General features: G+C 35.9%; 1 protein-coding gene across 11 annotated transcripts in view; it reads left to right on the forward strand.

Moving 5' to 3' along the window:
- MAB21L3 (mab-21 like 3) overlaps positions 1–14,660 on the forward strand; it is a 41,553-nt gene that overhangs the window by 16,336 nt on the left and 10,557 nt on the right. For 10 of the 11 annotated variants that reach the window (XM_074188523.1, XM_074188519.1, XM_074188520.1 and 7 more), the window contains 2 exons: positions 7,117–7,257; positions 13,350–13,641. In XM_074188523.1, the coding sequence (XP_074044624.1) occupies positions 7,117–7,257; positions 13,350–13,641 (433 nt within the window). The remainder of the gene's footprint in view (positions 1–7,116; positions 7,258–13,349; positions 13,642–14,660) is intronic. The other variant, XM_074188528.1, reaches the window with a different exon arrangement.

Consider the following 14,660-nt stretch of genomic DNA (forward strand, 5'->3'; position numbering starts at 1 on the left):
CTCAACTGGGGGGAAAAAAAAGAAGGAACTGATGGCCTCTAGTGTCCCTAGTTAGCATTAACATGTTCTGTTAACATTAACAGAGACAGCAACATGTACTATGTATATAGGGCACTGGATTGGAGTCAGAAAGGCCTGGGTTTGGATCCCAATTCAGACATAATGGACATGTAATCATGGGTTATTTTATTCACTTAACTCTCTGAGTTACATTTCCTCTTCTGTGAAATGGGGATAGCAATATACCTACTGGTGTAAGGCTCATTTGAGACAGTTTATATAAGGTATTTTTGCAAACCTTAAAGCTCTTTGTAAATATAGGTTGTCATTATCAGTATTATTGCTGTTAGTCATCCTCTAGATGAATATGTTGTTATACATTTGTGATTTTTCTTAAATGTGTAGATTCTCCACATAAACAGTTCTTTTAAACCATATATATTTGGTATGGGGTGAAGGGACTTTGGATTCTATGGCCAAGGATCCCAAAGCCCGGCAGTTCCTACCAACCTGGAAAAGTTTTGAGTCAGTGATTATGGCTTATATGTCATTTGTCTAAGGAACAGATTAACTGAGTTTGCAATCTTGCAACAGAGTAGTTGAAATCAGTATCATTGAAAATAGCACCTACTAATGAAATCACAGATATTTCTAAAATATAATGATGATAAGGAGGGAGAGGAAAGCTAATGTGGATATAATGCTTTAAATTTTGAAAATATTTCACTTGATCTTGACTATAACCCTGTGAAGTAGGTAAGACAGGTAATATTTGATATTATCCACCTTTTACAGATTTTACAGATAAAGTAGGTAAGAAGGTAATATTTGATATTATACCCATTTTACGGATGAGAAAAACTCAAGCCCTAGAGAAGTTGTAATGGCCTATGATCATATAATTAGTAAATATCAGAGACAGGATTTGAACCCAAGTCTCTTCACCTAGAAATAGATAAGATTCTTATAGACTTAGGCTCTCTGTTTCAAAGATCCTATCAGTAATGTATTATTATAAGTGGATTTGATAATAAAATATTTTAAAACTCTTGTATTTAAAAATCTTTTAAATTAATTTTAAAAATTTAACTTAAACTTAAATTTTATTTTTAATTTAAATTTAAAGCTGAAAAATCTTTAAAAATCTTGTAATGGTATAATTATATTATACATTATAAGTGGTCATCTAAGATATTTAAAAACTCATCTTTATTATAGTTTTATTATAGAAATATTTGCAAATAAAGTTTTGAAATGTCAAATAGTTTCTTCATGATCCTTTTTAGTTGTTCTCCCTATGCCTACAGAATATTCAGACTTATTCCTGTCTCCTTCTACAATGTCCATTGCCTCTCTAAAGAAGTTGTCTTTACTTTTTTTAGTCATCTCTGACAAATCTATGCAGCTTGTTAAAGAGAAGCAAGTTTTCCTTCATTAATTAACCTAGTGAAGACAAAATTAGAGAAAGATCTCCTGGTTTGGACAGGTTCCCAAAGTCCAAATGAAACTTGAAATGGTTCCATTTTAGCTTTCTTATCTGGTCAGACACAGTGTTATTGTTTGGTTTATTTTTAAATACTTTATTATAGGGTATATCTGCTGTTGTAGCTTGTGGAAAAATAACACATGTTTTTCTGTGTTTTGCAAAGCAAGGCTGAAGTTGTGGTGGCCAGCTTGGTGGCAGGTTTGTGCTAGCTTGGTGACTAGGTTTGTTTGTACAAAGCTCTACCTGATCTGACTCCCTCAAAAGAAATCTTTCTCCATAGGTAACTATGGAATAAGTTACCACCATCACCACCCTCCTCACACCAGGCTTAATATCTATCTGTCTCCTTCAACCTAGAAATGGATATTACTTTAACATACTAGATGGGTAAAATATAAGTCAAGACCTGTAAAATAGAAGTAAAGAAAAATAGTGAACATAGAATCATAGATTTGAAGTTGGAAGGGAAATGAGGTCCAAGAATGATCAAAGGAGCTATAGCTAACTAGAAGAGACAGGAAATTTTCCTTTCCTGAAAGGGAAATTTTCCATACATACATATAAATATATGCATGTCCGCATGCATAATGGGGGCATGGACTCAGGAAGACTCATCTTTGTGAATTCAAATCAGCCTCAGACACTTACTAGCTGGAAATCACTTAATCCTGTTTGTCTCAGTTTCCTCATTTGTAAAATAAACTGGAGAAAGAATTGGCAAACCACTCTAGTATTATTGCCAAGAAAACCCCAAATGGGATCATGAAGAGTCAGATACAACTGAAACAACTGAATAGAAACAACATATATAATACATAGACACACATACATACACACACTTTTGCATATGTTGTATTTACTACATATACACTATCTAGCTAGATGTCTATATCTCTGTCTATATATGTGTATATGTACATATATATATATATACATATATATATTTCTATCACAAACCAACCCTGAACCTATAATTTGTGATTACCAGTTCCATAAATCATCTGTTTTATCTGTCACATAAGGAAAGTAAATCTATATCTTCATAATTAGTGACTCAAAAGCACTAAAGAAACAAACAGGTTTTTATGTGTATTTTTTCAAGACATGCTAGAAAATCTGTGGCCAACACATTAAGAATCTTTTTTTTTTTTTTTTTTAGTTTTTGCAAGGCAGTGATGTTAAGTGATTTGCCCAAGATCACACAGCTAGGTAATTATTAAGTGTCTGAGGTTGGATTTGAACTCAGATCCTCCTGATTCCAGGGCCTGTATTCTATCCATTTCACAACCTAGCTGCCACTACAAATTAAGAACCTTAAGAGAATACAATAGAAAATTACTGAAATGCCAGAATTCTGTTAAAGAGTTTATGGTCCTAGATCTGCTGGCTGGGAATATCATTGACCAGAAAAGACATTAATGAATGAGCCCAAATGATTGAGGATTGAGGGGAGGGAGAAGAAAGATAGAGGAATTGATACCAAACTAAGATAGCTTAGAAAGTTGTTACCTAAACAAGTGGGTTTCCCTCTCATTAAAAATCATAGAGGAAAGACTTAATGACTACTTATATCTCTGTAACATTAAACTGTAAGCTTCTTAAGGGCAGAAACAACTTTTTTTTTTTACCTTTTTTAGAACCAGAACCTAAATGCTTAATAAATGTTTATTGACTGTTTGGTCCTTAAAATTCTTCATATCCAGGCCCTGTCCTACCATTCCAGTTTCATTACATCCAACTCTCCTCTGTATACTCTAATTGATACATACTGACTTTACTGCTTTTCCTCACATTCATCACAGCTCCCATCTCTATCTTTTTTGCCTTGACTGTTCCTTTCCCTTCTTTTCTGAAAGCTCTTGAAATCCCTGGTTCTTTCAGAATTCCTTACAAGTCCCATGGACCTTTCCTCCCCTTCCCTTCCCTCACCCCTCCTGTCTGACTTCCTCCCTAAGCTTATTTTGAACTTCCTTTGAATATCTGTGCCTCTTTTCTCCACCCTACTCATAAAAGGTAAGAAGATAAGAACTGTTTTCTTTTTCTCTTTGTGATCCCAATACCTTAAGCCACCTCATAAATCCTTAACAAATGCTTATGGATTGATAGAGAGATTATAGAAATGACTCCTCTTCTGAGTATAGCCAAACTAAGAGTGGTACTCTCTGGTCTTTTGCATAGTATGGGAAATATAAAGAATCAGGTGGTACTGGTAATATGGTAGTATTTGTAGCAATATGGTGATGTTTAGTGGGCAAGAACTTTTATGGAGTGTTTGAGCATTTGTTAAATGACCACCATTTTCAAGGTATTCTGGGGATACAAAAAAAGGGCAAAACACAAAATAAATAATGAATAAATTATATATATTATATAATAAATAAGTAAAAAACAAAATAAAACCCAAATCAGTTTTTCAGCAATCATCCATTCACAAATTCATAGGGTACATATTTTTCTACCACTCACTCTTCCCTCCATCCTCCCCTTGGCAATAAACAGTCTGGTAAAAGTTGTATCTCTACATTTCTGTTTTAACATATTTACAAATGAGTCATTTTGTGTAAGAAGAATTAGGACTAAAAGAAAAGAAAGAAAACCATGAGATAGGAAGGAAAAACATAAGAGAAGTTTTTTAAAAGTGAACGTAGTAGTATCCATTCAGATCTGGGGTTTTGATTTTGGTTTTTCCTCTCTATATGGATGGCATTATGCATAATAGGTCTTCCAGGTTTATTCTTTTTCTTTTTTTTTTTTTTTAGATTTTTTGCAAGGCAAATGAGGTTAAGTGGCTTGCCCAAGGCCACACAGCTAGGTAATTATTAAGTGTCTAAGGCTGGATTTGAACTCAGGTCCTCCAGACTCCAGGGCTGATGCTCTATCCACTGTGACACCTAGTAGCACCCCACCCCCAGTTTTATTCTTGATCTCTGAACTACTGAGAGGAGCTGACCAACTCACAGTATTCTCTTGGTTCTACTCCCTTCACTAAGCATCAGTTCATGTAATTTTTTTCCATGCTTCTCTAAAGTCTGCCAGTCCCTTTTCTTAAAGATTTCTCAGACTGAGGATATAAATGGAAATTATATATGCAAACAAAAGAAACTGGACATAATCTATGAAGAAGAAATTAACTGAAAAGGAGGAAGAAGTTGGGCAATAAAGGGTATTAAAAATAAAACACGATTAGGCAAACAGCCTCGTGGTAACCTCCAGACTTTCCTTTTCCCTTTGGGGGCCAGCATTCCTTTTGTGGTAGTGTCTCTTCCTCTACCCACTGCTGCCCCAATGAAGTAAGCCTTCCATGTCCATTGAACAAAAATGTCCTATTAAGACTTTGCCTCCAAGTTCTCTTATGTGATTATTAGTGGAAATAGACTTTGAGTCAACAGACTTGAGCTCTAGTCCTGATCCATGATTCTTTTTTATATGACTTTCAGAAAAGTCATTGTGTCACTCTGAGTATTTTGTCTTCTAAGGATTGAAGTAGATGGGTTTTTGTCATCCTCCATCACAGTAGGGCAAGAAGAAAATCTTTACCCAAAGGAGGAACAGAAACTTTGGAACCATTGGTTCATGGGAAATGGTCAAAAGGAGCACCTCTAGTCCTTGCTTGGTGGTTTCAGTTAGTATTCATGCTGGAAGACAATTGAAAATTCAGAAGGGGACCTTTCTACTTAGGTCAATTTTATCTTTCTCATTATGACCTTTAATCCCTTCAATTTTTAGTGTTTTACCATTTCCCTCCCCACCCCCATACACTGTTGCTCTGATTTCCCTTTTCTCTCCACTTCAAGCCCTCAAATTGCTCCCACAGTCTAAATTCTATTCCTTCTTGACTTCTCTGTAGAATTTGACCCTGATGCCCACTCTCTTTTCCTGGATAATGTCAGAATTCGTGGGTTTTGTGACATCACTCTTGGTTCTCCTCCTGCCTGACTTAGTTGGATCTTGGTTCTCCTCCTGCCTGACTTAGTTTCCTTAGTTGGATCTTATATCTCCTATTCCCTAAGTGGGTTCACTCCAAGGTGCCACTTGCTGGCACTTTTCAACATTCTTTGACTTGATGACTTCATTAGTTCCCCTGGTTTCAATTATTGTCTCTTTGCAGATCACTTCCTGATCTAGTGTTACTTCTCTCTCTCTCTCTCTCTCTCTCTGCCATTATCCTATATCTTCTTTTGTGTTTGTGATTGCCTCATTGTTTGATTCTCTATTGATTTTCTCTTTCTTTCTTTTTCTTTTTTATTTAGGTTTTTGCAAGGCAAATGGGGTTAAGTGGCTTGCCTGGTGCTTTATCCACTACACCACCTAGCCGCCCCTGATTTCCTTTCTTTTTAGCAAATGTATCCCCATTGCTTACCACAGTGATTAATAAATATTTATTAGATTGGTATAATTTACTTCCTAGATCTAGGAATGCCTTCATCATATTCATTCATTCATCACTGGGATTTAGAGTGTGCTTACAGTCCAGTAGCAGGAGAAAACAGTCACCAGGTTGGCTGAAGGATAGACTGCAAAGCAACAAGTAGTCTGAGAAAAGCTTCAGGATGATGCAAAATTTTGGAAGGTCTTGGATTCTCAGAATTAGACTATACTCATGAGAGAAGATCCTTGAAGATGGGCTAGCGAGTTGATTTGCTTGCAGGTGATTCTTGAAAATATTTCCATTCCTTGTCAAGAATTTTCTTACCATTTGAGTTCAATATTCTGCTGGGAAAGTGTTAAGATGACAGCATCCCTATCTATATTCCTGATTTCTAACGGCCAATTTCTCTCCAGCAACACCCAATGGAGGAACAGTGATCCTTGTTTCAGAAAGAGCCGGGTCAATGAAATATCAGTTCACAGATTGTTCTACCACCAAACTTTGTTTAGCAGATGTAAATATTTACAACCTAAAAGAAGGTTGTTACCTGGAAGCAAGCTTTGCACTAAAGTTCAGGAACCCAGGGTTTGTAGGAAATGAGGGGGAAAAAAAGAGGAAAATTAGGTTTTATGACCCTTGTTGATTTAATTTTCACACTTGGACTGTAGCTATCTATGACCTTTGATCTTTGGGATTCTCTTATCTTCATGAACATAAATAATTGTGAATTAGTTCCATTTCTGTTTTTAGCAATTCAGTCTTTCATCTATAAATAAAATTAGGGATTACTTTATAGATGTAAAAACTGAGGCATTTGGGTATTGTTAAAGCATCTAGATGATGTCACAGGTACAGGGCTTGGGGTCAGTCAAGAAGGCTAAATTCAAATTTCAGCTTTAACACTGGTTAAACAAATTACTTAATGTCTATCCATATCTCAGTTTTCTCATCTGAAAATGGGAATAAAAATATATTTGCTACTCAGGCTTGTTGTAAGAATCAAATGAGTTAACTATTTATAACTATTATAATATTAGTTATAATTCATAATATGTAATTATAATATTACTTTCAAATAAGGTCATATTGGTAAACCTGAGTCAATAATTTTCTCTCTGGAAAGTCTCTCTAGGGGCTGGAGTTGAGAATTGGAATGAGAACATATTCCTCCCATGGGAAGATTCAGATTAGAAATTTTGGAATGATGAGACACCTGATCTTAAGCAATCAAAGACAGTTTTTACCTGTCTTTCCAATACAGGTGCTTCCGAGGAAACGTCAGATCGCCCAGATTGTAGAAGAGGTGCAGGTGATCATTCATATATTGACCAAAGAAATCAGCAGCAAGGACATTAGATTCCAAGCTATTCATAAAACAAGCTTTCGCAATGAGAACATAAAGGTAAGAGATGGTGGTTGTTTTTAGATTTAATATATACTCTAGAAATGCTACAATTTAAATAATTTTGTTTGGTCCCAGATTGCAGAACAAGCCCAAATGGATAAAAATTTCAGGGAAATAGACTTCTGTTCAGCATAAGGGAAAAATGTCCTAGGAATCAGAGCTGCCTTAGAGAGCTCCTTAGGGCCTTGACCCCAGAGAAGTCCCCAAGAGAATTCTAGATGATACCTTTAGGATAATGTGGTAGAAAGAATGACTATACTGCATTGAAGAAGTATCAAATTCCCAAACTGGCATATATCTGGCAAAATTTCCAAGCATAGCCAAATGAGATTAAAATATAATTGGGAAATGTTTTACTAAATAAAAATACAATGCAACATAGTTTGTATTGATTTGTAGATTTCTTAAGTCAGTATATGGATGGCAGAAATCTGTTTCTATTTGATTTGGATACAGCTGGACCAGAGGATCTTGGGGGTCCCTTTCAAGACTAGTTACTCCTTTTCACCCTCAGGATCGAATATAAAATTCTCTGTTTGCCCTTCCTAATTTGATCCCCCACCTTTCCATTCTTTTTTATATTTTAATTCCAGTCATATAGTCTTTGATTCAGTGACTTGACCTTCCTGCTTTTCTCTCAACAAGATACTCCAATTCTCAATTCTAGATATTTTCTTTGACCATCCCTCATTCCTGGACTGATCTCCCTCTTGATCTCTGCCTCCTAGCTTCCCTGACTTCCTATAAGTCTCAGCTAAAATTCCATCTTTGATAGGAAACCTCTTCCAATCTCCTTCAGTCTAGTGCTTTCTATTTCTCTCCTGATTATTTCCAGTTTAGGTAGAACCTGGTGGTTTGGTGGGGTAGTAAGAATGACCTTGATTCAAATCTGGCCTCAGATAGTCACTAGCTATGTGACCCTGGGCAAAAACCTTAAGCCTGTTTGCCTTGGTTTCCTCATCTGTAAAATGAACCAGAGAAATAATGTTAGCTGAGAGAGAAGCAGATTTTATGTGATGGTCACCAAAGGTATAATAGTCATGTTTAACCAGGAGAAGAGAAGGGATATGTGCAAGTGACAAAAACATGGGAATTCTCTTCAATTATTTAAGCATTGTCATAGGAAAGAGGAATTAGATTGAATGAACTTAAACATGAACTTGAACTTGGAATGAGTACAAGGAGTCAAATTTTCTGTAAACCTTTCAAACAATCTGAACTTTCCAGAAGGGGAATAAAAAGTATTGGGTGATAATGGATTTCCCCCTTCATGGAAAAGTCAAATGACTGTTGGGGGTAAGAGAGAGATATTAGTTGCACTCATTGACCTTTGAGACTTAGATATTCCTAAAAAAAGAATGTGACCTTTGTGTGGCCTTAAAGGAAGGTAGAGGGTTTTGGTTTTTTTTTTGGTATCTTCAAGGCAATGGGAGTAAGTGACTGGTTCAAGATTACACACTAATTAAGTATTAAATGTTTTTTTTTTATGGAGAGTCAAGTATCTGAGCCTAGGGGAGAGAGGGAACATTTGATGATAAGGGATTACCCTCCCCCCCCACCACCAGTGAGTATAGAAACAATAGCCCTGGGATATTGCTGGCTATGGACACTTAAAAGAAGAACTGAGTTTTCAGTCTTGGTTCCAGATCAGGGGGGGAAGTGAAGGTTATAGTCACTGGAGGGTCCTCAAGGAATAAGATCATTTCATGATCCTAAGGGCCATAATTGTCAACAAGGGAGGAACATTTTTGGAAGCATGTACTTAGTAAAAACTATAAAAATTTCTACTGGAAAAACTATAATCCTTCAAAGACCTTTAAAAACCAATGTACTTGAGCTAAGAACTTGTAAACTCTTTCACTTTTTCTTCTCTGAATCTCAATACAGTTCCATTTTATCATGGAACCCCTGCCCTCTCAGGAATACAATACAATCTTCCTGATAACATTCCTTATTCATCACAGCTAGCATTCCTTACTTATCACAGCTAATTTTCTGCCATGTGGCTACATCCTTTCATGAAAACTCCAAGACTATAAATGATAGAGAAAGTACTGACCTACACTGGTCAAGGGAGTTTCCTTATGCAGGAATTTTCTATACCAATATATTAAGACCTATGCTAGCCCCATGCTGCAAAAATTGATTTTGAAATTAATGACAACTGGCTATACAAAATTAGCTTATTTCATCCCATATTTCAATCAATTCAATATGCTCTTTCTAGAATTGCAAAACTTAGACAAACTTAGATTTCCCATTAAAAACTAAATGAAATAATATTGTGATTGTGACTTCCCTGTGAATTTGATTTAAATCTATCTTGACATCAGTCCGTTGTTCTTTAAGAGAGGACTGGCCTGCTGCTGTGAAATTTATAATGTTCTAAACAAGCACCTCACATGAAGAAAAAGGATGGAGAGTTTGGTCCTGAAGAGAAACCAAATCCTGTTCACAGGGATTTGCTCTTCACATGAAGGCGGAAGTCTTCAGACCTCATTGGATGACAATAGTACAGATTGAATTGTGATGAAGGTTTCAGTGTGATGTGGTTTGTGTTCTTGTTCCCTTTGGCTTTGGTCATACCTTGTTCTGTCCATCAACTTATTCTTTCACTTTGACTATCAGTCTATCATTTTGGCTGCTCAAATACTTTTCATGGGAAATCATGAATAGATTTTTTTCTCAATAAATTCAAAATAATCTCACAAAACCAAAATTCCTTGCCTCAAGGACTAGCTCTCCATTTTTCTCTCTGTTGCCTAAAGGATCAGGCACCTATATGGGTCCTGGGATTAGTACTAAGAAAAAAAAAAGAGCTGGGGGTGCATCTAGGAGGCAGAGTGGAGACAGCAATGGCCCTGGAAATGAGAAATACAGAGTTCAGATCTGGTCTCAAGCACTCACTAGCTGTGTGACCCTGACAAGTCATTTAACCTCGATTGCTTCCTCAACTACAAAAAGAACTGATCTGCTTATCATTGTAGAAAAGGAGATTAATATTCTGTTTACTTTTTCCCATGACTATTCCAAAAGGTCTGTTACTAATATTTACATGACAATGGAAGGTCCTATTCTGCCTCACTCAGTCACTTGCTAGAATCAAAAGGACTTCCATAGGAGGAAGTAAATTTCTCTTCACTTCTCTTCATTCAGAAATTGAATATTAACTTTTTGAGTGTATTATAATGGATATTCTTTTGGACTATTTTTTTGAAGGCATACATGTTGACTGAAATGTTACATTTTTTCCCATATTGAACTTCCCATCATGGCAGGAATTCTGGGTCAGAGTCCAAGCTTAGGTGATAGAAGGAGAGTAGGATGGCCAATGCACAATTGGTATGATGTGGATTGATGAGCTCCATGAAACTCTCACACTGCTTTCTGGATTTTACCTATCTTAACTCCAATACTTGGTAACTTAGAATATAAGAGAAGATTTCTTGTAAGGGTAATTTATTTTGCTGGGTTTTTATGTAGTTTTCTTTTTTCTTTTCAATCACACAAGGAAAAGTGAAGGAGAATGAGAAAGCATAGAATCCATTCAGATTTAGAGGGAGAGACTGAAAAGGTGTTATGACTTTTTTTTCTTTATGGAGCTCTTCATGAAGACATCTACTGTCTTCATTGTAAAGAAGCAATTATTGAACCAATTAAAGAATAATAGGAACACAAATTCAGACTTAGAAGAAACCAGAGAGGCCAACCCCCCCCCCTTTAAAAATCATTTTTTATTGATGTCTTGTGTATTTTTCATCACCATAGTCATCCCATTTATCCCTCTCCCTCCTCCTAGAAAGTCATTGCATTTAACAGACTTTAGTTTTTAAACCAATACTTCAGATCATTATAATGAAAAAAGTGCAAAAATTAGTGTAATTTATAACTCCTGTTAACCTCCACCTCCATGAAGTAGCAGATTAGGATGAATGGGGGTATCTTCTCATATCTGTTCATTTAAGTCCTGCTTGATCATTATAACTTTGTTTCAGTCACTTCTTTAATTTAGATTTTTGCAGGGTAATGGGGTTAAATGACTTGCCCAAGGCCACACAGCTAGGTAATTAAGTGTCTAAGGCCGGATTTGAACTCAGGTACTCCTCACTCCAGGGCTGGTGCCACTGTGCCACCTAGCTGCCCCTGTTTCAATCACTTTTGATATTTTAATGTATCACTCCTTCGACTGACATCATTGTAATTACTGTATCTGTTCTTTTCTTGGCACTGCTTACTTCACTCTGTATCATTACATATAGATCTTTCTGTTCTTCTCCATAGTAATCATACATAGTTCTTTAAGCATAGTAATATTCCATTATATTCCTTTACCTCAATTAGTTTAGTCATTTCCAATTGAGAGAGCATCTACTTTTTTCTAATTCTTTATTATCACAAAAAAGGACTAAGATAAATATTTTTGTGTCTATGAAAATTTTCTTTTCATCAATGCTTCCTTAGGCCTATTTTTTCTTTTTACAGATTAAAAAACTGAAGCACAGTGATGTGCCTAGAATTATATGACTACTAAATATTTGAAGTAGCATTTGACTGAGGGTCTTCTGACTCCCAAGTCCAGTGTCATATACTACTATGTCATATATTCTCTCTTAGGAAATATGCTTTGAAATAAATTAATATTCAAATCAGCAGGTTAGATTGTAATGAAGCTCATTGTTATGTTTCTTTTAAAACATTTAACTAAAATGTATAGCCTATAGCTTCTTGTCTTCCTTTGACTCGCAGTTAAACTATATTCTAAGGCAGATCTAATCATGAAACCCTGGGAGAAAAGGAAGGGATGGGAGAGGAAGACATCATTCATTCCCTTTTGTTAGTGACTCTTTTTTTCCCCCAAAACTTTCAGGCCAATCTTCATAATATATAACAACTCAAATCAGTATTGTTATAAATGGTTCATGAATACTTAGTCCAGAGTAATTTAAAAAGTTTTTTATTAAGACATCTTAATAAATGGCACACCTCTCAAGGGGAGAGGGGCACTAAATCCTAGAAATGTTAGATGCTATATGCACTTTGAAAGACTTTGTTCCTGCCTATTTGTGCCAATCATTGGCTAGGGTCACAATTGATACATTCATCTCTATATGTTTTCCCCCACCTTTCTCATTCTACTAATGAGCAAGAACAGCTACCCCCTTGAGTGGTGCCAAGGAGGACACAAACAGTAGGTTAGAACTAGGTGGGGCAGACCTGACCTAATCTCAGTTTTGATCAGATTGAAGCCAAGTCTTTTGTCTTGACAGACTAAGGCAAAACCCCAGTCTTTGTAATGTAAACTAACAATTCTCCCTTCACATTCTTGTGGGACCTGAACACCCTCATATTCCTCACAGCATTTATTAAGCATTATGCTAGATTTTGAAAACCCTACAAAGATAAATGACACACTCCTGCCTTCAAGACAATTATAAGCTAAGTAGGGAAACTCTTATGTAACCATTAACTCAAAATAACACAACAAATGCTTTGGAGAGACAAACAGTGCTATGGGAGACCAGAGGAAGAAAATATGAATCTTCATTGGGAGTTAATGGACAAAATTCCTTCTTAACTTGACTAATTTAACCAAGATATTATTCACCTCCTGCTTGCTGTTTGTTTATTAGAAAAGTTCTTTTCCAACATAGGCCAGTGAATTCAATTCAACTAAATTCAACAAATATTTATTAAGCACTTGCTATTTGTTAGGCACTAGGGTAATAAACAAGGAACTTACAGTCCATTGGGAGATACCACATAGACATAATGAAGTACATTAAATAGCTAGATGGTATAAAAGGCAGCTGAACCTGGAGTCAGGAAGATTTGCTGTCATATACCACCTTCCGATCATGTAACCCTTGATAAGCCACTTAATCTATCCGATTCAGTTTCTTCTATAAAGTGGGAATAATAATATATCTTTCTGTCTCCCAAAGTAGTAGGGAGAATATAATAAGATAATATTTATAAAACACTTTACAAAATTGAAGCTCTAGCTATTATTATTATAAAAATACCAAGTTAATGCTTAAATTCCCTCACTCTTTTTGTCTCCCTCTTTTTCTCTCCCTGGCTTTACCTAGGTGTTGGCACCCACCCAGCTTGTTGTCACAGTCCCAATTAAAGGATTGCTTGGTTATAGAAAGACCCAGAGCCGAAGATGGCGGTATTATTCTATGAGTGGCTCCAAACTCTTCTCTCCAATTCGGGATCCAGAAGAAATGTTCCAGTGGTTGGAGCTCAATCAGTTTTTGAAGACTCTGCGGCAATGGCATGAAACAGATGTGACTATGGAAGGAGACATCATGCCAGCTAAGGTCCTTGACGTGTTCCTGAAATTGGTGGAAGATGCAATTAAGGCCTGCAACCTCTCTAGTGAGTCTTGGTGCATGCAAAAGAAATTCATAAATTTGTCCTAAAGGAATTAGATGTTTTGGGACTTCTATTGCAATTCATTCATTTTATTGATGAAGAAACTGAAGGTTTAAGAGGTTTAATTAATGAGAGCATAATGGAGCAAAATGGCCAGAGAGACAGGATTTTGAGTTAGGAAGGCTGGATTTAGATCTTCTCAGAAACTTTTGAGCTGAGTGACCCTGGGCAAGTCGTTTAACTGCTCTCAGTTCTAAGTTCCCCATCTATAGAAGAGGAAAAATAATAAGGGCTATTGTGAGGCTCAAATAAAATAACAGATGTAAAAGTTCTTTGAAAATAGTAATGTGAAGAAAAGTTAACCTATTAATTATTCTTCAAGTTCAAACACATAATAACAGAGCCATGATTAAAATCTAGCTCCTCTCTGCCTCTAAATCTAACATCCTTTTTACTTAGTTCTCTTACTTATAAAAGGTTCACCTTATTAGCTACAGAGAGTCACAGTATTTGATTCCTTAAATGTGAACATCTATGAAATAGTTCAGCTTTCCCCCCTAAACGTGACATAATATATGCAAGACTATTTAAAAAGATGGTGTGTTAGAGCTAAAAGGGGATGGATGGATGGATGAATGGATGGATGGATGGATGGATGGATGGATTAAAAAATATTTATTAAGCATTTTCTTTGTACCAGTCACTGTGCTGAATATACTAAAGTTATAAATAATAATAATAATAATAATAATAATAATAAAAGAGACAATCCCTATCCTTAAGGAACTTATATTTTAATCATTTAAGTCATCACAAATAGAGAAATGGTATCTAGGAAAATCTTGGTCTGGGAAGTCACAGAGATAGGAGAGTTGATTAAAGGAGAATTAGCTTATCCGTCCTTTCTTAGAAGCAATGGAACTATGTATTGGCTACTGTGCCCAAAGCAAAAGATGGAAAGTGAGTGGAAATGGGCTTTGCACAAGTGGATTCAAATGGAAGCATGGTCTAGGTAGGGATAA

This window comes from Macrotis lagotis, chromosome 5, assembly GCF_037893015.1.
Source record: "Macrotis lagotis isolate mMagLag1 chromosome 5, bilby.v1.9.chrom.fasta, whole genome shotgun sequence".
Taxonomy (NCBI): Eukaryota; Metazoa; Chordata; class Mammalia; order Peramelemorphia; family Peramelidae; genus Macrotis; species Macrotis lagotis.